The sequence below is a fragment of the Acanthopagrus latus genome, chromosome 9 (assembly GCF_904848185.1).
Source record: "Acanthopagrus latus isolate v.2019 chromosome 9, fAcaLat1.1, whole genome shotgun sequence".
Classification (NCBI taxonomy): domain Eukaryota; kingdom Metazoa; phylum Chordata; class Actinopteri; order Spariformes; family Sparidae; genus Acanthopagrus; species Acanthopagrus latus.
Genome location: NC_051047.1, coordinates 12,184,977 through 12,204,871, shown reverse-complemented (window position 1 = coordinate 12,204,871; position 19,895 = coordinate 12,184,977). Strand labels below are relative to the sequence as shown.

Sequence of the window (19,895 nt, the reverse complement as noted above, 5' to 3'; positions counted from 1 at the left end):
AGATGGAAGCAGCACAGAGCGAGGCCCCAGCACCACCACCGCCTCTGCCTCGGCCTCCAACTCCACCTCCTGAGCCCACAGACCACCCGCCCTGCCCCGGTCTCAGCCCCAGCCCACGGCCTCTCCATTGCCCCGGCCGGGGGGGTGAGCTCCGCTCCGCTCAGCACTGCTCTGCTCTGCTCTCCTCCCTGACAGCAGCGGAGTGATGCCGACGCAGTCCGGGTTCAACAGCTAGCCAACAGCCCCATGCCACGACCACAAAACCAAGCATCCCCGATCTGCCTCTTTTATCCCCCGACTGGCCCCTCACCCAGCTGTTTGAACTCTTTTCCATCCTCCGTCAAAGACATCTCTCCGTGCCCTTTCAACGGTGGAGAAGTGAAGCGAGGGGCCAGAGGTGTCGTCGACTGTACTATTGATAAAAGTACACTGTACATGTATACACAATGCTAGCCTGCTAATGTTTGTAAGAGGACAATCTGTAGAAAAAAGTCCTAAGCTGTTCCCCTTGGCCCCCTTCTCCCCCCCCCCACATTGATCCATTTTTCTGCAACCTCATCCTTCGACCCCTGTCCCCCCCCTCAACCCTCCCTCTCTCTCTCCTTTGGTTCCTTCTGTAGTGCATGGCCTGAGTATGGTTAGGATCACCCGGGGGTCACTCCCACCCTTTCACTTCTCACATCCACTTCCGCAAGACAAGGCATGAGGCTCGCGCACGGGTATACACACATACACACTCATAAACACACATCCTCACACACATGGATGCATGAAGATCCTGATGTATGTGGAAAGAAGCAGTCCACTTGCAAAGGGGAGGTAACATTTGGACAGGTTGTTTCTTTTCTTTTTTTTCTTTTCTTTTTTTTTTTTTTGCCCAGGGTTGTTTTTAAATGGTTAGCAAACTGTTTTGCTCGACCTTGTTTTTAATTTTATTTTCACTTTTCTGGATTTGTACTCCTGGGCAGATGTTTTTTTTTTTTGTTTTTTGTTTTTTTTTTGGATTGCCATGTGCGATGGATGTGACATGTATCTGGTCCTGTGTGCTTGTACAATATATACATACAATACAAAAACAAACATGCATACATACACAGTTTATATATTACTTTTCCTTATGTATAAAAAGTATATATAGATATATGTATATTAACTACAATGGTTCAGAAATCATTTATGGTGAGCTCATATCTGGCAGAGCAGTGGCAATATTTGCCGCTGCCTAAAGACAATAGATTTAGCTAAGGTGGTGTTTTGTTTCTTTCTGTTGCTGGAGTGTTGTAATATTCCAGCAGTCTCTTCCCTGTTCTCCTGTGTCGTCTGTTTTAAGGCTGTAGATGGATTTTAGGGCAACGCTCTATTCCCCATCTTTCTACCGACCCTGTCTGTAACAGTGTTGCTGTGGCAGTGCAGTGTCTAGACAAACGTCTAGTTCTTCCTCTTCCTCGCTCCGTCTCCGTGAAGAATTTCAAGATTTTCCCAGACACTTTTTTTCTTCCTTAGAGAAGTCGTCCCGGCGGACCGCCTCACGTGTTTGTGACCACTGACTGAAGTGTTAGCCCTAAGCGTTGTTTTTTTTCCTCCCCCCTCTCCTCCACCTGCCGCACGTAGAGCCACTCGGTACAGTATGTCGAAGCGTCTTATTTACAGAGAATACTCACTACATTTTAAGATAAAGAAAAGGAAAAAAAAGAAAAGAAAAAAAGTTGTATATACAGTATAAATGCTCCTCACCAAAATTCTGACTTGTATGACTTGTACGTTGTTTTTTTTTTTTTTTTATGTTGTTACGTTGATTTTTTTTTTTCCCATGTTGTGTTCAAAGGTATGTATATATGCAGACCCATGTACTGTTTATGAGCAAAAACAAAGATGACAAAGGGTAGGGAAAGAAATGAAAAACACTTAGAAAAAAAAAAAGAAAAAGAGAAAAAGAGAATCAGGGCAAAACTGATGTTGTTTATGGATATTGTAGATGATGATGATGATGATGATGATGATCAGCTTTATCCAGCCATATGTTCAATCTTACCTGTACAGTACAGTAGATGACAGCTGTATTATTGTAACAAGAACTAGTCATGTATAGTGTAACTATAGTTTGGAGTGCCTTTGCTTTCATACATCTTCGCCTTGTCCCCCCTCCCTCCCCCTCCTCACCCAGCCCCTGCCATCAACTCCCCACCCCCGATATTGTGACTCTCCCTTTGGTGCTGTTGAATGTCCTGCTATCCTGCGACACGTGCGCACACACAAGCACACTCTTCCACTTGATTTTCAAGCCCCTACCCCACCTCTCTACTCGCACCTCTTCCGCCCCCCTTTTTTTTCATTGCACACTTAATGTAATATACAGACATTGTTAATCGTAAGGATATTTTTTCCTTAAACTGAAGATACAGTAGACAAGTGTTTTATTTTTTAGATGTTTTATCTCGGACAAACACACACATGCACGCACAAACATGTATACCACAGTCCTGGCACGGACTCGAGGGGCATGAAGTGTGTAAGGGGGCGGGCGGATGGATAGCTGAGGGGTGTTGTGGATGACAGCAGGGGGTTGAAAAGGCCTCGTATACTGTATATATACAATACAGTACAGTTTCTGTATTACTCACGGTGTTGGTTCTGTTACCAAAGCCAAACTAAGATGTAGTTGTGATGAGCCATCCTCAGAGGCAGTCATGATGTATTCTGTCTATTCTTCTTCTTCTTCTTCTCTCTGGATATTTCGTTGTCTCTCTGTCCTCTCTGCTTGTTCTCTCCTCCCCGTCTGCATATCCGGGGGGAATTCAGTAGCACCTAAAGGGGTCGAGTCATGTAGCCTCTCTCCTGTCTCCTGCTTGCTGTAATTTCGCATTCATGAACGTGTTGCTACCACCAGACAGTTTAAAAACGACCTTACCCTACCCCGGACACCAGTTCAATAAAAACACCACAAAAGGTTACCAAAAAAGAAGACAGGCGAGTACATATGCTAGTACAACGTGTTATACTAGCATATACACTTGTTTAAATATGCTACCTGGGGTTAAAGAAAAGAGAAATCATATAAAATACAACATCCTGTATAACAGTACTACTACTTGAATGCCTATGTTTGTGACTGAAATTTTTATTTCATTTGTTCTTTTTTTTGTTTTGTTTTGTTTTTTGTTTGTTTGTTTTTTTTGTTCTGTGAAGGTATGCTAAATGTGCACCTCTGTAAATATTCCCTCTGCGTGCTCTGAGGAATAGTTCCCTGGTACTGTAATTTGCATTAAATAAAGAGTAGGATAGCCTGGAAATGATCAAGCACTGTGTCGGCTCTGTCTTTTCTTTCAAGTGCGTGTGCTGTTGTCTCTGTGCTTAGCCAAAATCAAAATGGATGGCCACGTTATGATTTTGGAAAACTGTGGTAAACTGATTTTTAAAAAACAAAACAACTTACACTACTTGTACAACGTGAAAAAGTTACAGCACCATTATGTAACTTTTTTTAGCTTAAAATGACAGCTTCCAAATATTTGATGGTACAGTGTCCCATATTTTGTTGTGGTTGTTGGGGAAGAGCTACATTGCATTTGTATGTACGACAGTGGTGTTGCACCCAATTTCTACATAATGATGCTTTAACATAACATTATGTAGATGTTTGCTTTGTGTTTGAGCGTGATTCTTCCACATGTTCACATTAAACACATTGATATTTCTGTGTGATACCAAGACTGAATCTACAGTCATGCTAGCAGCTCTGTGAGGCAAAAGGCACAAGTGGTGCTCTGAGCTAAATGCTAACAACCAGAGGCTCATTCCTGAGGGGGGCACCAAAGGTAAAAGTAAACAATTTTCCACCAAGTGTACACATTAAAGTGTGTTTGCAAGTCTTGGGGAGTTCCACTGCATATGTGAAGAAAGTAGTATGAAGCCTTTCTTGGCTCCAGAGGAAGATGCGCATAATCTGATGCATTTCTGTAATCTGCCTCCAGTGACATCATGCTGTGGCTAAATTGCATTGTGGGTAAAGTATGTGCTTGCTTTTGAGAAGCAGGCTGCTGGTCTACAGTTACACTCCAATAGCACTGTTCGACTCATTATGGACAAATTAAAAACTCAAGGTTGAAACAGCAGAACCAGAGATCTCACCTTTTTGCTTCCACCGATTCTTCTTCCTTTTGAAAACCTGGCACCTACATTACCCATCATGCAAATTAGCCACTGAGTAAACCATCACTGGAGTCACTGGAGTCACTGGAGGCAATTTATCAGATGATATTTAGCTTCCTCTGGGGCCACAAAAGGCTTTATACTATTATACTCACATAGGCAGCTGTACTCCCCAAGACCTGTAAACACACTTAAAGGAAATGATACAATACTGTTTGTGAGACATGCGAGTCTTCCTTTAAGAATCAAACTTACATATCATCGCTAATGCTTTAGCTCCTTAACACCAATCTTTATGTCCTCCTTTCTTGACCTATATCTCAAACATTAGGACCAAGTTTTGACACGAACATATGAGTTGTGTTACATGTTTGTTATCCTTTGTCTCAGTATGACCACAGAGGGGCAACATTTGTCCTACTATGCTGTTAATTACTCCGGAAGCACCATCACACGCTTTTTTTTTTTTTTTTTTAAATCTTCTGTATTTTTTTGGCCTTTTCATGGCTTTATTGATAGAACAGTATTGAGTGAGGGGTGATGGGATGAGGAGGAGGGGAGATGGGTGGCATGCAGCGCTGGGCCACAGGTTGGACTCGACCCTGGGTCACTGCAGCAAGGACGCCTGCTCTACCAACTGAGATGGTGGGACGCCCAATTTGTGGAATATTTTAATCAGCCTTGTTTACAATTTGTGTACGAGCATTTCTGTATCACTTGACGGCGTTAAAAAAAAATTGACCTGAGGTAACAAATATAAAAAGCAAAGATTGTCAACGACTCTTTCCTTTCTCTGAGAAAATACTGTACACGCTTCATGTTCTCCTACAATTCTGTGGGAAACATTGCAACAAAACCGTTTGAATCCCACGTTAAGTCCACATTCATTCATAGAAACACAACATGTGCACACTGTCTAGATAGCTCACATTTGAGCCGGACTCGACTGGCTCAGACTGTGAGGCTAACAACCACTTTCATCTGTTCAGGATGATAAGACTGTTACATGACAGGAATGCTTCTTTAGTATTTTGATGCATTTTTACAACAGCTAAACCAGAATACTAGCTGCTGGTTTTCGGTTTAGGGGTCGTCATTATCAAATAACGCAAGTGCCGACCCCGAGCGCTGGAGCTGTCCATGTAGACGTCAGTATTAGAAGAATGTTTTTCAACTGACTATCTCCATAATGAGGGGAGAGATGACGTCAGGCTCGATGTCCTGGATCTGCAGAACCTGTTTGCTGTACTCCTCAGTCATTGTCCTCATCTCGGTGAGACAGGCCATCACTTTGGGGTAGAGCAAGCTGCAGGCACAGAGGAAGCAGAGGAGGTTCAATCTGTGAAAGGTTTCAGACTGAGCAGACTGAGAGTGGCGCTCAGTATCTCACTCACTGCTTTTCTGGGCCTCTTCTCTTGCAGTCAATCCAGGTTTTCAGTGTCAGCCCCAAGTTTTCATGAAGCTTGTCAATCACACTGTGTTGCTGCACACCTGGACGATCTTAAAGATCAGATAAAAAACAAATATATGCTGATCCCAAGAAACCTGAACCTGAGAACTTATGGAAACATATTTTACATTTGGATACATATGCAGACAGTTTGTTGGGTTATATTTACAGCGTTCGTAATTGATTGATTAGCAAGGACTGGGGTGAACTGATGAGGTCCTGCTGCTACCTGGAGAAAACAACGACAGGGCTTGCATGAGAACGTACTCCTCCTCCTGCAGGCCCAACTTGCGCAGTGTGTGGTGGAATTTGAACAGAGGCTCCAGCAGGAGCGGCTGGAAACCCGCTACAAAACACAGGTGATGAGCGACGTCAGTAACATGACAGAAGTGGTACGACTAATAAAAACCAGAACTGATGCATCAGGATCCCTTCTACTCTATACATTCTTTATCCTTGTCACTACACGGCATTATCCACAATGCAACTCAACCACCAACCAGCAAACCCAACAATGCTTTTATTGTGAAACATCTTGAGGAAATTTTGATTACACAAAAAACACCAAAGTGGATCAATTTCAGTTTAACACACGATATGTACTTTCTGGGGGGGCGGGGGGCAGTGGAGCATGGGGGTCAACTCCTCAGATCTGGAGCCGTTAACCGATGGGAGGGGAGCTTAGAGATGACTTTTTAAACTTTTGGAATTAAAGATAACTAGTTTTATTCATGTTTCGTGTTGTCTCGTGCACGACCAACCTCCTCACTCTCTGACTCTCCCCAAAGTTACAGCAACAAGAGACTTGATGAAACGCAGCTTGAATAAACTTCTCTGTGTTTCAGCATTGTTTTGACCTCTTTAATGCATATTATATCTACAATGGGTGAGTGTGGAAATTTACATCATGCTAAATTTAACATGACTATCATTACAAGTAATTCATTTATTTTGTAAATTTTTTTGCAGGCTGCAGCCCCATGTATTGTGTGAATGTGGGCTTTTCTTTGTGTTGTTGTCATCCTGTCATGGTTAGTTTACCAGGGATTTCTTTGGAAGTGTCCCTAAATGAATTTTATGACAGACACCAGCCAGCCAGTCAATAATATTATATCATCAAATAACAATCCGACTGTTAATATTGCCTAATCATTTTGAGAGACTACTGTGTGCCAGCTAAAGTTTGGAACGTCAACTACATTTTGTTCATCTGAACAAGGAGCAGACACTGGTTTGACAACATTCTGGTGAGCACTCCTCTAGGAGTCATGTTACACCTCTGAGTACACGAGATAAGAGCCGCACGCATATTTTATTATACGTCTGGTCTGACTGTTCACAAAATATCTATAAACACGGTCAGACCGGGAATCATTAATACTTTGCAAAGTCTTAGCAGAAAGGTGAAGGTTTACTGAGCCCAACGCGAGTTAGATGAGAAACTAATGTCCCCAAATTGGATCCTTCAACAGGTCAGAAAACGTGTTGCAATGTGTCTGTAAACGAAAGATAGCTGACATGTCTGAGAATGATTGTTTGGATTACTTCCAAACAGTGGCAACTATCACATGGATTCCTCACATACAGCACAAAGGCTACCTCAGCGCTTCTGACTCGACATCGTGTCTGTCACTTACATATTGTGTCTCACTTCCATCGCTGCTGTTGTATTTCCAGATCCAGTTAAAACTAAAACCATGACTCACTATTTTGTCAATTAATCAAATCACTGTAGACTTGATTAAAATGCCACTTGTTTCCTTTTTTCGATCTAATAAAAGTCAAACCCAGGCTGGTACCACCGATTCCAGTATGATACAGATACCTCTGTTGAACACCAACATACTGAAGTCCAGACAGACGTTAATCACTTTCCCACGATTAGTGACACTACACACACATTGGATGGGGATGTAATCATTTTCTGATGCTTATGTTAGAAGTCAGTTTTGTCTACGGCTCCCTGTTTTGATGCATTTCCTGTCATGCTCTGGATAGCACAATATGGATCCTATGTCTATCTTGACCTCCTTTCGCCACTGATTAAGGACTCAACCATACACTTCACTGTCACAGAGACTGATTTTTTTTTGTTCTTGTTGTTATTTATTATCTCAGGAACCCTGCACATTGCACATTTGCTGAGGCACATTTATTATATATATCGCACAAGTCATGTACACACAAGGAAGGTTACTGTTTATCTTTATTCTAATAGTTTTTTACACACATTGTTATTTTATTCTTTCCAATATCTCTCTAATATTGTCTCTACTGCTGTGTTACCTGCCCATTTTTCTCCCAAGGAGGATCAATAAAGGAACATCTTAATCTTAATCTTACATGCCAATCATGCCTTGTGTTTCAGGAGCATGACCGTTGTTCTCTCTCCTGCTGCTCTACTTGCTGGTGGAGCTTGAGCTTGCTCAATAAACATGCACTGCTTTCAAGTCGAGTTGTTCTGAATGCAGCAGTAAGCCCTGTTATTTATTGAATTTGCTTGTTGGACTTCCAGATGCACTGTTGTTATAGTTGTCTTTTTTTGCAAGAACTGTCAGACTGATGGACTTATGAACATCCCCCTTCCACACATCATGGCTACATCAGCTTGCTTTAGAAAAAAGAAATGAAAAAGATTTGTAGGCGTATCTAAAATGTGTTTAAACTCGTGTTCTGTAATATTACAAATTGACACCCACTTGTTCTCGTGGTTATGATGATTTTCCCCAGAATATCATAATTTAAAACTTCTGCTGCTTTTGTTCAACACTTCCTATTTGGAAAAATGCTGAAGATGAACAGGTGGCTAAAACCACCAGTGACTGCATGTGTCAATATGACTTGTAGTCACATAAACACAATATAAGTGTTAACTGTCATGTGTAAGAACTCCTCTGTACATTTAGAAACAGACACAATGAGCCTTTAATTACATTAAACCCCACTCTGGATTGTGTTCGTGTCAGTAGTCTCACCTCGTACAGCGTCATCTATGCAGTATATTATGTTGCCGCATTCCCAGATGCCTTTTTCTGCGTTGAACACCATGTTGAAGCGGATCTGCATCACTTCAAACGTGGCCCCCTTCAACAGGGCGATTTGGTCCTCCATGATTAAAGACCTGTAAGGCACCGGCGCGACACACGGTTAGCGGTGAATGCGTTCCTCCTGAAAGGACTTTATATGAGTAAGCATTTACCGGAAGTCCTGGAGACTTTTAGAGAAACTGATGATGTCTTGGATCATGTAAGTTACGAGGTCAGTCACATGTGGGAGAGCGGTGAAAACACTTTTTCTGTCTGGGTTGCCATCTACGTTCTCTTGTTTGTCAAAGGGACCGGAGAGACTGGAGGAGGAGGAGGAGGAGGTGGAGGAAGGCTCACATGGGGACTGGTCGTCCTCACTCATACGATGGATGTTTCTGTCCATAGGCTGAAACCCCACCCCCACCCGAAAATTTCAGACAGATAAGTTAAAAATAAACACGATGACAACACGTCAAACATCCTTGCAGTCAGTCGTTCACGCACCCTGAAGCCACTGAAGCGGTAAAATGCAGAGTCGAACGAGCTGCGGTGGCCGCAGAGCAGCTCCTGAATGGTCTCCTGTTGTTGGGAGGAGAGCTGCACCGCTGTGTCCACCTTCTTCTTCCGCTTGATGCGGATCCTCCTCTCCAGTACCTCCACCTCAGACATGACCACTACAGGGACACCAAAAACACCTGCGTGTACTGTATGCTACCATGGAAACACTGATTTAAACACACCACCAGTGACAGTTTAAAGTTCACTTCAAAGTGCTGTTTAGGTTCACTTTTAATTCTGGACTGTGTTAAAATGAAATGGCCTTAAAGCAACATTTATTCCTATCAATATTCACATCATTTACTTACTTACTGTCACTTTATATAAAAATACAGAGCATGGTATGATGTCATAAGTATTTAGGTGAGCCCATATGTTACTTACTTTCTCTTTTCATGCCTATGGCCTGGCATTTACGGAAGCGGCAGGCCGGACACGACCGGCGGTTGTTTTTGGTTATGCTGCATTTATTCAGGAACGGACATCGGAGCTGCGTCGACCTCTTTATGGCACGCCTGGAGTGATTCAAAAATCCACTTAGTAGCAGCAAGCAGACATCAGAATGAAGTTAGAAATCACATGCATGAAAACAGGTATTACATTACAATAAGAGTGAGTGGTAGGAAGCTACAGTGTGAGTCATTGAGATTGACCGAGGGGTGAAATTTTGCATGTTTTCAGTGGTGAGAAAATGTCCAAAACACACTTATTGTTTATTAGGGGCAAGCTCACCTGAAGAAGCCTTTGCAGCCTTCACAGGTCAAGGCATTGAAGTGGTAACCCTTGGCCAGGTCACCACACACACCGCAGGCTCTGGGCTCGTCGTCTTCTGTCAGCTTCCCATCCTCGTCCTCGACATCTTTACTTTGCTGCGTGAGCACTTCTCGGATGGTCTGAAATCCATCGAGCTTCTCGTTCATTCTCACTTGAGGGAAGATTACATGATCCTGGCGTCATTTACTTCACATTGATTCATTTCATATGTAAGTGAGAAGTGGTGGGGTGGGGTTGTGGGAAGTGAGGTTCTAGAGGTGAGAACAGAAACAGCGCTGAGATGAAGTGTACCAGTCTCAAATCAAAACAAAAAATCTGCACTACAGATGATCTGCCTCTGTCTACTGTTCAGAAGCCATGTTTTAACAATATCCCAAATACCAGGTGGGGGGTCCTCAAAGCCTTTAATCAATATCTTTATACCTCTGCAAAAACCTCTATAAAAATGGCAAAGTGAGGAAAAGACGCACCAAGTGACCCTGGAATAAGTCTTAAACACTCTTATTCTAAGCAAACCGACAGGTTCACAGAATAAGGTGTTATGAATACTTAATTACTTACTAAAAAAAATTCTAAAGAAGTACGGATAGCAGTGCTTCCTGGACTCACACTGAGTTTGGTAGACGTGCTAAAATAGTTGTGGGTAAAAATCACCAGAAAAACTTTCTGAAACTATTAAAATGTCATTTTGACATGGCCTTCATCAGGGAGTCCTCTTTTTTGTGTGTTTGCTTTTTGAGAAAGGCACGATCCTGAATCATTTTGTTTGTTTTTACAGTCCATGCTGTCAGGGCCGCCGACTCGTGGATACCCCGTCAGTTGTCCCAGGTCTGGGGTCATGAGATGGTCTTGTTTTTCATACAGCAGATGAGTCCTGAATTACTTAGAGTGAAATTCTCTGGACAATGACTTAAAATGCTGCTCAAACATTTTTTACTGATTGTATCCTGGTATGTTTTGCTAATTTTTTAAAGCTTCATTTGAGGAAAGAAAAGGCAAACAAAAAAGGGGCTGACCAGTATGTACAGTATCCTGTGTTGCTCCAAAGACAGGAGCAGATAATACAAATGTTTCTGCCTCCTGTTCTGTTCATGGAGTGTGTACAAGTATTGTTTTGCTTTTTTAATTTCTTTTGGAAATTTATGAGTAAAAGAAACAAATTTGATGGTTAAATGAGTGAAAAATGCGAAATCAGTGTACACTTTAGGCCTCTCGTTGCTTCAAAGCTTCGAGGCAACTGAACGGAGAGAGGTCGTACTTTTATCACAAAAGCAAGTATTGTAATCATAGATCAGATGACCATATCAATAACCCTCACTGATGATTACATTATCTCAACCCCACAGTCAGTATTTCGTGTGGACCCAGCGTTGGTGCTGCGTCTTTAAACAGCGCACAGCCACATGTAACCCATTACTTTCGCTTCCACAGCTGGGTCACGGTGACAGGGAACATGTTGGCTGCCTGAAAGCAGCTCTTCAGATCAATAACTGGGCGACACGATCGCACTGTGCTGCTTTTCGATCAACAATGCACATAATGATTGAATAAAACGTGCCCGAGGCTCTCTGTAAAACACTAAGACAGCCTGAACAGACGTGCCGTCCCAGCCTCTCCCGGACCAGGCTTAAGGTCCACACACACACACACGATCGATATCTTTCCACTCACTGCCTTGGTGATTCCAGATGTCCTAACAGCTGTCGGCAGCCCGCCGGGCTTCTCCTCGCAGCGGTAAATCACGGTGTTTTTTTTTGGCTCCACAGGTGAGCCCGAGTATCGCACCGACAGTTCCTGCTGCTCGTGCCGTCTGAGGTCTGACACCGGGCTCGCTGCCACAGGTGTTCCTGGCAGCAGACCGAGGGACGGGCGTGTTTCCACGGTGGGGGTAGAGGAGTGAGAGGAGGAGAGGGGAGCAGGTGAGGCCGACACATTTTGTAAAGGTCCTTACAGTAATGTGTGTGTTGGCCTATTTATCTCTTGTAGCAGGGAGATTTACCGCGGACAGGTGAACCAAATCCCGGTCAGCTGCCGTTCGGATGTTGTTGCGCGTCTATTCCATGGATGTGACTAGGTACCGGTGCCGAGAGTGGCCAAAAAGGACGTAGTAACTCAAAAAAAAAAAAAAAAAAAAAAATTGTCATGAGTTCTCACATTTAACTCAGTAATAATAATGAAACAATATTCTATCCCCTTGCACAGCATTTGAACAATTGTCTCCATCTGAAATGCACGTAGCTAACCTACACTTATAAAACAAACAAGAAAAGACCGGCTCACCTCCACATGACCATAATCAATTAAATAGATTTACACACTCATCAAGTTTTGTGGTCCTCGTTTCAGAAATGTGGTAATAGGAGCGATTTAAAAAAGGGTGCAGTTTCAAAAATCCTCTTCCCGATTTACATTGGAGTGAATGGAGCAGTTGAGAGCTACTCCTGTCGGTTATTGGCAGATAATTCAAAAATCGTAAATCCTACTGATAAAGTAGACATATTGGGAGAAAGAAGACAAGTATGGCTACAAATTTGATAAATATCACTGTTTTTGAGCATAATTTGTGGCCAGGATTGTCACAGAAAGAGAAAATTACTGAGTTTTTTTTTAGTCTCTGCCTCAAAAACTCAGCATTCAAAAACTACACATTGTATGAAAAAGGTTACACAATTCAAACAGCCAGGACTTGTGCCTACGTTTTAAACTTTGAATGGTATTTCTAGGTGAATGTATGCCAGAGTAGGACATGCTGAAGATTTGTGACTTTTTTGACCTCGTCCCATTCATTCCTTATGGGAAATTTTTCGCAGTTTTCGCAAATTAATATTCTGGAAAACTGAATGATAGCACACCGAGTCAGATCGGTGTCAGACCCATAGCTCTGCTATGGAGGTGTCCATAGTGGGGTGGTGAGCACAGCCCACTAATAATAACTTTAATAACATTTTTTAATAAAATGCCTTCAGCATTCACACTAATTAAGATATTTGTGTTCTGATTACCAATTCCTCCCCAAAACTACACAGTGCACCTTTAATATAAAATTGTATTTCATGGGAATTAGCACAACGTTTAGTATGAAACTGTTACTCATCAATTAAAATATTTAATTTAAAATACAGTATGGTTGCATTATTTCAATTGGTGTACTTTATTTTATTATTTCACAGTTACTGTGACCATATAAAGCTGTGAGAATTCTGGAAAATACATATACAGTAATTTCCCTTCTTATTTGAACTGTCAAGGTTTGCTGAAAATCCTAGACAAAAGTGGTCAATATGAGTAACCTTAAAAATGCATCCTCTGTACACTCTTCAGCATGGTAATGAAGTTTGTACTTGGACCATGTCAGAAAAGGTAGAAATATAGTGTTATCAACCCATAACTCAACAATGATGATTATGAAACGCCCACTTAAAACAAATGAGTCAGCAACACATTTAGACATCAGACTGTATCTCAGTGTACTTTAAATCATTTTAGTCCTCTACTCAGTTGGAGTGTGGTGCAGCTCTACTTCCTTCCCCTGCTCCTGCTCCACTTGGTTGATTAACTCCTCGAGGAGTCCTGTTGAGACTCTCTCAGCAGGACAGGTCGACTGTGAGGCCTCCACAGCACCTGGAAGGATCCCAGAATGATCTGCAGCCCGCTGAATTATACTCTGAGCTGCCTGCAAGTGTCTATGCTGCCTCTGGTGCACTGGGAGAGAGAAGTAACAAGGTCAGATGGGTTGAAGCCTTTATTATTCAATTTTTATTTGTTGTTTGTTTTCATTAGAAGGGGCAATAATCTTTAACTTTTAAGACTTTTCATGTGTTTTAACTGTTTCTATGGATACTGTTTGAATAATGTTGATATTGTATTCTATGATTATAATATGTGAGTGGAAACAGAACAATCTCCCAAACCTCTTTGTCTGACACGGGCCCTCTCGATCTCGGGGATAAGGAAACTGTAGACCAACTCTGACACAATCTCCTCTGACTGAAGATTGTTCCGGCTACTCACAGACACACACATACAAATGATTTCTGTTCATTATCCTTGGGTTTTGAATTCTCAATAGCATAAAGCTTTAGCAAACATGCTGCCGTCTCCATTACCTTTCCTCCATGGCATAAGCGATGTCGTTGACCTGCTTTGCCCTCCTGCGGATCTCCTCCCGAGCCTGCTGGTCAGCTGTCTGCTCCAAAGTCTCAAGGATGACATCCTCCAGATACAGATCTACAGTTTCCTGGTGTACCTGCACTATCTGTGGTAAGGATGCATTAAAACACACACACATTATTGTCATTAATATTTCCTTTAAACACTCAAAGCCAGCAACTGACACATGTACGCACTTGTCTGAAGATCTCATCCTCTTCTCTGCGTCTGCGCTCCTCCACCTGTCTCCTCCCACTCTCCTCAGCCTCTCGTAGGCGACGTTCTCGCTCAGCCAGCAGCGTGAAGGCGTGGATCCTACGCTCTTCCTGGAGGTGAATCAGCTCCTTGGACAAGGTGTCAAATAGGTGTTCAAGCTCCGCACCTACCACTCTGGCCTGAGATGCCTCCTCTTGAGAGCTCTGGGGAGGGGAGAGAAGGTGTACATGCTTAGATTGTTTGGAGTTTGACAAGACTTGTTTGAAAAAACTTGTTTTCTGCGTGTTTCACCTTGTGCTGATGTTCGTCTCTTTGCTTTTTCAGGGTTATTACGAGCTCTTTGTCGGCTCTCTGTAGCTCCTGTTCCTCCCTCTGCAGGGCGTGGACAGTCCTCAGTTCCTGGATGAGCTCCTGGTGGTTCTCCTTGCCCTTGAACATCTGAGTAACAACACAATTAGAAATTAATAGAGATGCCCCGAAAACTTGATACATTTCAGACATGCAGGTGAACCCAAATGCGCATGCAGACATGTTCAGACCTCGTATTGGATGCTTCTTCCTCTAAGGAGTTTCTGCAAGTAGATGACTGCGAGCTCTGTCTCCTCCTCCCCCTGCGGTTAATCATTGGTTAACAAACAGCATCTCAGCAACATGCAGGATGATCAAGGTCAGAGTCACTTAGACTCAGAGACATTAGCTGACCTCCGGTGTCTCCTCCACTCTTGGAGAGACAGGACGAGGTACTGGCTTCTCCTTCTTGACAAGAAAACGCAGCGGCTTCTCTTGTTCCTTTATCTCCTCCCTCAGTGCCTGTGGAGCCACAGCTGGTAATCAGAATTTATATGATCGGCTAGATTAACACATGTAGTTTCCTGCTTTACCTTGTATTCCATCATCACTTCTACCGCTCTGCTACTGAAGGGCTTGACTTGTTTGGGTGTTTTCACTTGTGGCTTGAGGACTGAGGGCGAGAGTCCTGCCTCTAGCTTGAGCAAGCCTGTGATTGACCAAAAAATTAAAGTTACCCTAACAATTAAGCAACACTATTATCGACTAAATTGCAATTGTACTAAAACATATTGATTCTGACCTTCATATGTGTCTAAGTAGTAACTTTTTAACCCATTATTGCGTGTGTCCCTGTCCGTGAACGTGTCTCTGCTGGTCCGCAGTGTGTATGTCTTACAATCTGTGTAGTCTCTGACAATGCCAGGTCGCTCTAGCTTGCCCGTCACATTTCTCCACTGAGCTTCTACTTTTCTCAGCGCTACAGACAAACAACAATGAAAAGAGACGGATGGGAGATGTGAAACAAAGCCTTGAATAACACATTCATGATCTGAATATTATACAGCAGAGGCAGTGATTGTCTTACACCTCATGTAGTCATTGTGAATCTTGTATTGCTTGGCCTCCCTCTCTTTTTGGTGCTTGGAATATATCTGATTCAGTCTCTGGCTTGTCACTTCTTTCTGGGCCTCGTCTCGTCGCTTCAAGAGGTCCTTCAGCACATCGAGACGAGCCTCTTGTAACCTGGACACCACCAACAGAAAATGTGTTGGAGACATAAGAAAGAAAGACTAGGAATATGGAGCAGAAGCTTCAACAAAATTGATTTCAAAGCCAAAAACTGGACAGGTCCTACACGTTATTTGTTAGACAGATATTAGCCCCAAGCAGTTTATGTTTGTGGCATTGTGATTTGTTTAAATGACATTTGTCCACTTGGGGGCAGCAGAAACAAGCTATGACCACAACAGTGACAGTGAGAGCACACTGATGGGAGCAGTGAGAGACACCCAAAACAGGAACGTTAGCTGAAAGTCGCAAAATACTTGAATGCAGGGTACAGATAAGAGTTTGTTATACTGTAAATATAAACAATATTTATAATAGCATAGCTACTCTGAAACCGGTATATGTAGAATTTTGACATTTGCATCTCTAGCCTCTGAAGTGTTAGTATTGAAGAAGACACAATCCACGCCGTTACACAAGTTCAGCTTATGGTTTGCTGAAATTCACCTGTGACAGCAGATGGCTCAAAATGGTGCTTTACATTTGTGCCAAACACTGCACCTTCAATATTTTAGGTAAGAAGTGACAAATGAAAACAGCTGAGGTGCAACACCCCTCACTTCTGAATTTCTCCCTCTCTGAAAGCCCACTCTTTGGCCTCCATCTCCTCCATCATTCGTCTCCTTTTGTCCAGCTGACTGAGGTCATCCAAAGGAGGAAGCGTGGCCTCCCAGGCTCGCTTGGCACGTGCCCGCTGTATCATTTCCACTTCTGCAAGGCCTGCAGGCAAACCATGACCTAAGGGGAATTATCATCAGAGAGGATCTGAATGTAATTTCAGTGGTGACAAGAGGGAGCAGCATTCCATTTTCGATTGTGGTATGAAAATTGATGACTATCATACTGTGTACATTTGCTTATCTAAGGTATTGAATTCAAACACAATTCTTCCAAAAAACCCTTTCTATATGGATCATAGTAATTGTTAAAAATTATTGTAATCGTTGTGTAAAAGTATATATCATGATATCATATTATTTTCTAAGATGAAAATCTCATACTGTTGCAACCTAGTACAGCTAGAATATTTAACTGTGAACACAGCAGGAAGGCTGGCAATGCAAAGTGTTAACATTTTAATTATAAATCATAGTCTATAAGGCCTTAACAGCTGATCACCTACCCCAAGTCAAAGCTGCCAGTTGCAGGAGCTCTGAAGGGGTTGTCCCAGGCTGAACCACATACTCAGGGCTGTATGGGTCTGTTTGTGTTTCACTTTCCCTGTAGTCTGTCTGGACACCCACAGTGAAATGGGTGGGCTGTTGCTGAGCATTGTTTCCACCAGTTGGTATGACATCTTCTCTGGGGGGGACAAGAAAGGAGTATGTACCCTTGACCAGCAAGAAGGCAAAAACAGAAATGGTCGGAAACGAAAAAAAAAAAGAGTACCTCGGCGTATCAAAAATCACAGCTTGGAGAGGCGGCTGACCAAAGGGAATCAGAGGGCTAAAGAAAACAGATTAAAACAACATGTCAGAGAGTGTGTGAATATTTAATGTAAAAAACTGACAGTAATCTTATGCAAAGTGTAACTGAGTGAATTTGTTAAAGTTACTATGATTGTATTCAGAATGCAGAGAGGTTAGTCAAACCGTTTATAGTATTTCCAGCTATCAGCTCCAGTCACATGGCACTTCTCCCTTGGAACAACAACCCTGTCAAGAATATAATCAAGAATCACAGTCACATTTGAAATGAGTAAAAGAACCTTAAATTAATGTAACTCAGTAACTGCTGCTGCTCATTTAAATGTTGTGTGTCTGAGTTACCCAGCCAGCTGCTGCAGTGCCTCTCTGCGCTGTTCCGTGTGGCCTCGCCAGCGCCGATCAATAGAGACCGGTACAGGGTCTGAAGGGTTCAGCTGAACAGTAGACCGTGGGTAGTGGGACAGGCAACTGAACATGGACTCAAACTCAGGCACTCTCCTCTGATAAAGGCAGAGAGAAATACTGTCAGCAAGTGCATTTCACATTCAGTCCATTTCTTTGTTTTCATGTGTATACAGTAAGAACTGAGAAACAACATGACCATAGTTTGGTCATGAAGCACTTCAGGGAACAACTTGTGCCTAGTGGAAGAGAGGTAAACTGAATATGGGTCTACTGTTCGACTTTTAAAGTGTGAAAGGAAAATTCATTTAAACTTACGGTCCAACTACGATATTATAAACTTGCTATATGTGCTACTATCTAATAAACTTTTTTTTTCAGCTTTAAACATTTCTAGTAGAGTCTGACTGATGTATCAGGGTATATTTGATATGAACATACATAATGCAGGAAAAAGTGCTTGGGGTAATTTTAACGTTACTAAATTCCTGGTGAAGTTTACTTTTTCAGTACATTTACATTACAATACATTTTATTGTAATACTGTAAAATATCTGGCCTCCGTTTCATACACATTTTTGCCTTGATGTTTGATATCCACATTTGAGGGATCGTTGAAAAATATTTGTTTATGCATATCTTCTGTGTATCAAAGAATATCAGCCAACAGATAAATATTGGCAGCAGCAGAATTCACTTAAGTACATCTATATAAGTTCAGCACAGCACTTTTGAGGAACTTGTACTTCACCTGAGTATTTTTCATTTTCTGCTTATTCATACACCCAATCCACCACATTTTGAGGGAATTATTGTACTTTTTTACTCCACTGCATTTATTTGAAAACTTTAGCTTCTATTTACATTGCAGATTACATGCTGCATCAGATCTAAGCTCAAGTAGAACATTTTAAAATTAATTTTAGGTTCTCGCTCCTAGACACGTTTAGTCTTAGTCTTCTCACTGACACAAAATGACTGCCCCCTTTGACCTTACTATTGAACCACTTTGCTATGGTATGGTAAACTTGGAGATATAACGTGGTTGACCGGTATTAGCCCGATTATTAGCTGCCGTTATTTTATGATAGGCCTACAGCTGACAGCAGCAACAACAACAAAAAAGTATTTTTGAATTAGGACAAATATGGACACAACTTACGATTCGGTCCTTAGACGCATAGGCCTTGAAGCTGGACCTGGCGTGGTCCAGCTCCGAGGACAGTGTGTAAACTGGGTCTGTGGCAAAACAGTTCAGCTGGCGTTAACGTCAACCAAGTGAGCTAGCAAGAGTTCAAATGCTAACTTTAGCTCGCGTCAGCTGGCGTCTAATCGACAAGTTTACTTACCGTACAAGTAGTCATACTGCCGTTCCCTCGTAACATACTTGTTGGCATCATTTCTCCTAGTGATACTGTGCGTGATAGATTTGCTCATCTGTTAACTTTAAATAAATAACGTTAAACTTTAAAAGGTGTTATTTTTAAAAACAACGAATTATCCCACAGACAGCGACCGCTGCTGTTTCCAACAATGTAACCATGGAGACGGTAAACTGGAAGTGGGCGGGGTTGTTTCGTCCATGACTCCGTTCACTTCATGAACAGCACTGACAGCAGGAACGTTAATGGACAACAGACTCTAGAAAAGATGGCAGTGGCGTTACATTTTTCTGAGTAAGGCAAAAGTGCACGTCTTTGTATTAATAATCGATATGTAAGAAGTCAACTACGACTCCCAAGTATGATTTCGGTGATCTCGTCCAATCGCTGCGTTTGCATCTCATCTCGTTTTTTTTTCAGCTTTAGCTCAGACTGACTTCCTATCCGTAGCTGAGGCTCATGGGCATTGTAGTATTCAAAGCCAATAATTGAACCAAACCGGCAGGGGAAAACAGTTATTTCTCTGAAGCAAAGTGGACAGTATTCAAACTAATGGTTAAAACTTAAACATATAACGGCGACGTTTTATTATCTTCAAGACTTCCGTGTTTTAGTGTCGATAAAAGAAAACCTTTCAGATGAGAATTTACAGTTAGGAAAACACACTTCCGGGGTAATCAGTTGTTCTTCTTGATTGTTCCGCCCCCTTCGCAACTCGCCTCACGTCTTAGATATGATGTCATATATATTATTAGCGTGTGTCATCAAAATTTAATTTGAACCC

At 42.2% G+C, this 19,895-nt stretch overlaps 3 protein-coding genes across 9 annotated transcripts in view; 1 reads left to right on the top strand and 2 right to left on the bottom strand.

Moving 5' to 3' along the window:
• gsk3ba (glycogen synthase kinase 3 beta, genome duplicate a) overlaps positions 1-3,294 on the top strand; it is a 35,166-nt gene extending 31,872 nt beyond the window's left edge. For both annotated transcript variants that reach the window (XM_037108763.1, XM_037108764.1), the window contains exon 11: positions 3-3,294. In XM_037108763.1, coding sequence (XP_036964658.1) covers positions 3-73 — 71 coding nt within the window. In that variant the 3' untranslated portion in view covers positions 74-3,294. The remainder of the gene's footprint in view (positions 1-2) is intronic.
• A 1,088-nt stretch (positions 3,295-4,382) lies between these two features.
• nr1i2 (nuclear receptor subfamily 1, group I, member 2) lies at positions 4,383-12,944 on the bottom strand. 4 transcript variants are annotated; one of them, XM_037108766.1, is made up of 10 exons: positions 11,957-12,944; positions 11,629-11,804; positions 9,916-10,208; positions 9,568-9,698; positions 9,130-9,299; positions 8,799-9,031; positions 8,575-8,720; positions 5,829-5,945; positions 5,544-5,649; positions 4,607-5,455 (listed from the first exon to the last, which is right to left on the bottom strand). In XM_037108766.1, exons 3-10 carry the CDS (start codon positions 10,101-10,103, stop codon positions 5,320-5,322), a joined length of 1,227 nt encoding a protein of 408 aa, XP_036964661.1. In that variant the 5' UTR covers positions 10,104-10,208; positions 11,629-11,804; positions 11,957-12,944; the 3' UTR covers positions 4,607-5,319. The 4 variants fall into 4 exon arrangements, 3 of the variants coding, with proteins under 3 accessions (XP_036964662.1, XP_036964661.1, XP_036964660.1); XM_037108765.1 differs by having other exon boundaries at positions 9,916-10,108; XR_005076780.1 differs by having other exon boundaries at positions 5,441-5,455; positions 5,769-5,945; positions 9,916-10,108.
• Positions 12,945-13,407: 463 nt separating this feature from the next.
• Positions 13,408-19,280, bottom strand: cfap91 (cilia and flagella associated protein 91). 3 transcript variants are annotated; one of them, XM_037108760.1, is made up of 17 exons: positions 19,079-19,280; positions 18,892-18,968; positions 17,670-17,827; positions 17,493-17,555; positions 17,290-17,346; positions 17,024-17,202; positions 16,461-16,638; positions 15,698-15,855; positions 15,413-15,589; positions 15,204-15,319; positions 15,025-15,132; positions 14,862-14,933; positions 14,614-14,760; positions 14,304-14,525; positions 14,064-14,212; positions 13,869-13,960; positions 13,408-13,659 (listed from the first exon to the last, which is right to left on the bottom strand). In XM_037108760.1, exons 1-17 carry the CDS (start codon positions 19,164-19,166, stop codon positions 13,448-13,450), a joined length of 2,253 nt encoding a protein of 750 aa, XP_036964655.1. In that variant the 5' UTR covers positions 19,167-19,280; the 3' UTR covers positions 13,408-13,447. The 3 variants fall into 3 exon arrangements, with proteins under 3 accessions (XP_036964655.1, XP_036964656.1, XP_036964657.1); XM_037108761.1 differs by having other exon boundaries at positions 15,509-15,589; XM_037108762.1 differs by lacking the exon at positions 18,892-18,968 and having other exon boundaries at positions 19,079-19,233.
• Positions 19,281-19,895: the final 615 nt, after the last annotated feature.

What these genes read in the sequence shown, in the direction of transcription:
- cfap91 (XM_037108760.1), bottom strand. Translation starts at nt 19,166, where the DNA reads ATGAGCAAATCTATCACGCACAGTATCACTAGGAGAAATGATGCCAAC. An exon ending in GCAGTATGACTACTTGTACG is followed by an intron (nt 18,969 to 19,078) that starts GTAAGTAAACTT and finishes GTTTTGCCACAG; the next exon opens with ACCCAGTTTACACACTGTCC. An exon ending in ACTGGCAGCTTTGACTTGGG is followed by an intron (nt 16,639 to 17,023) that starts GTAGGTGATCAG and finishes AATTCCCCTTAG; the next exon opens with GTCATGGTTTGCCTGCAGGC.
- nr1i2 (XM_037108765.1), bottom strand. An exon ending in GGCTGCAAAGGCTTCTTCAG is followed by an intron (nt 9,699 to 9,915) that starts GTGAGCTTGCCC and finishes GAATCACTCCAG; the next exon opens with GCGTGCCATAAAGAGGTCGA. An exon ending in AAAAGTCTCCAGGACTTCCG is followed by an intron (nt 8,721 to 8,798) that starts GTAAATGCTTAC and finishes GGTGCCTTACAG; the next exon opens with GTCTTTAATCATGGAGGACC.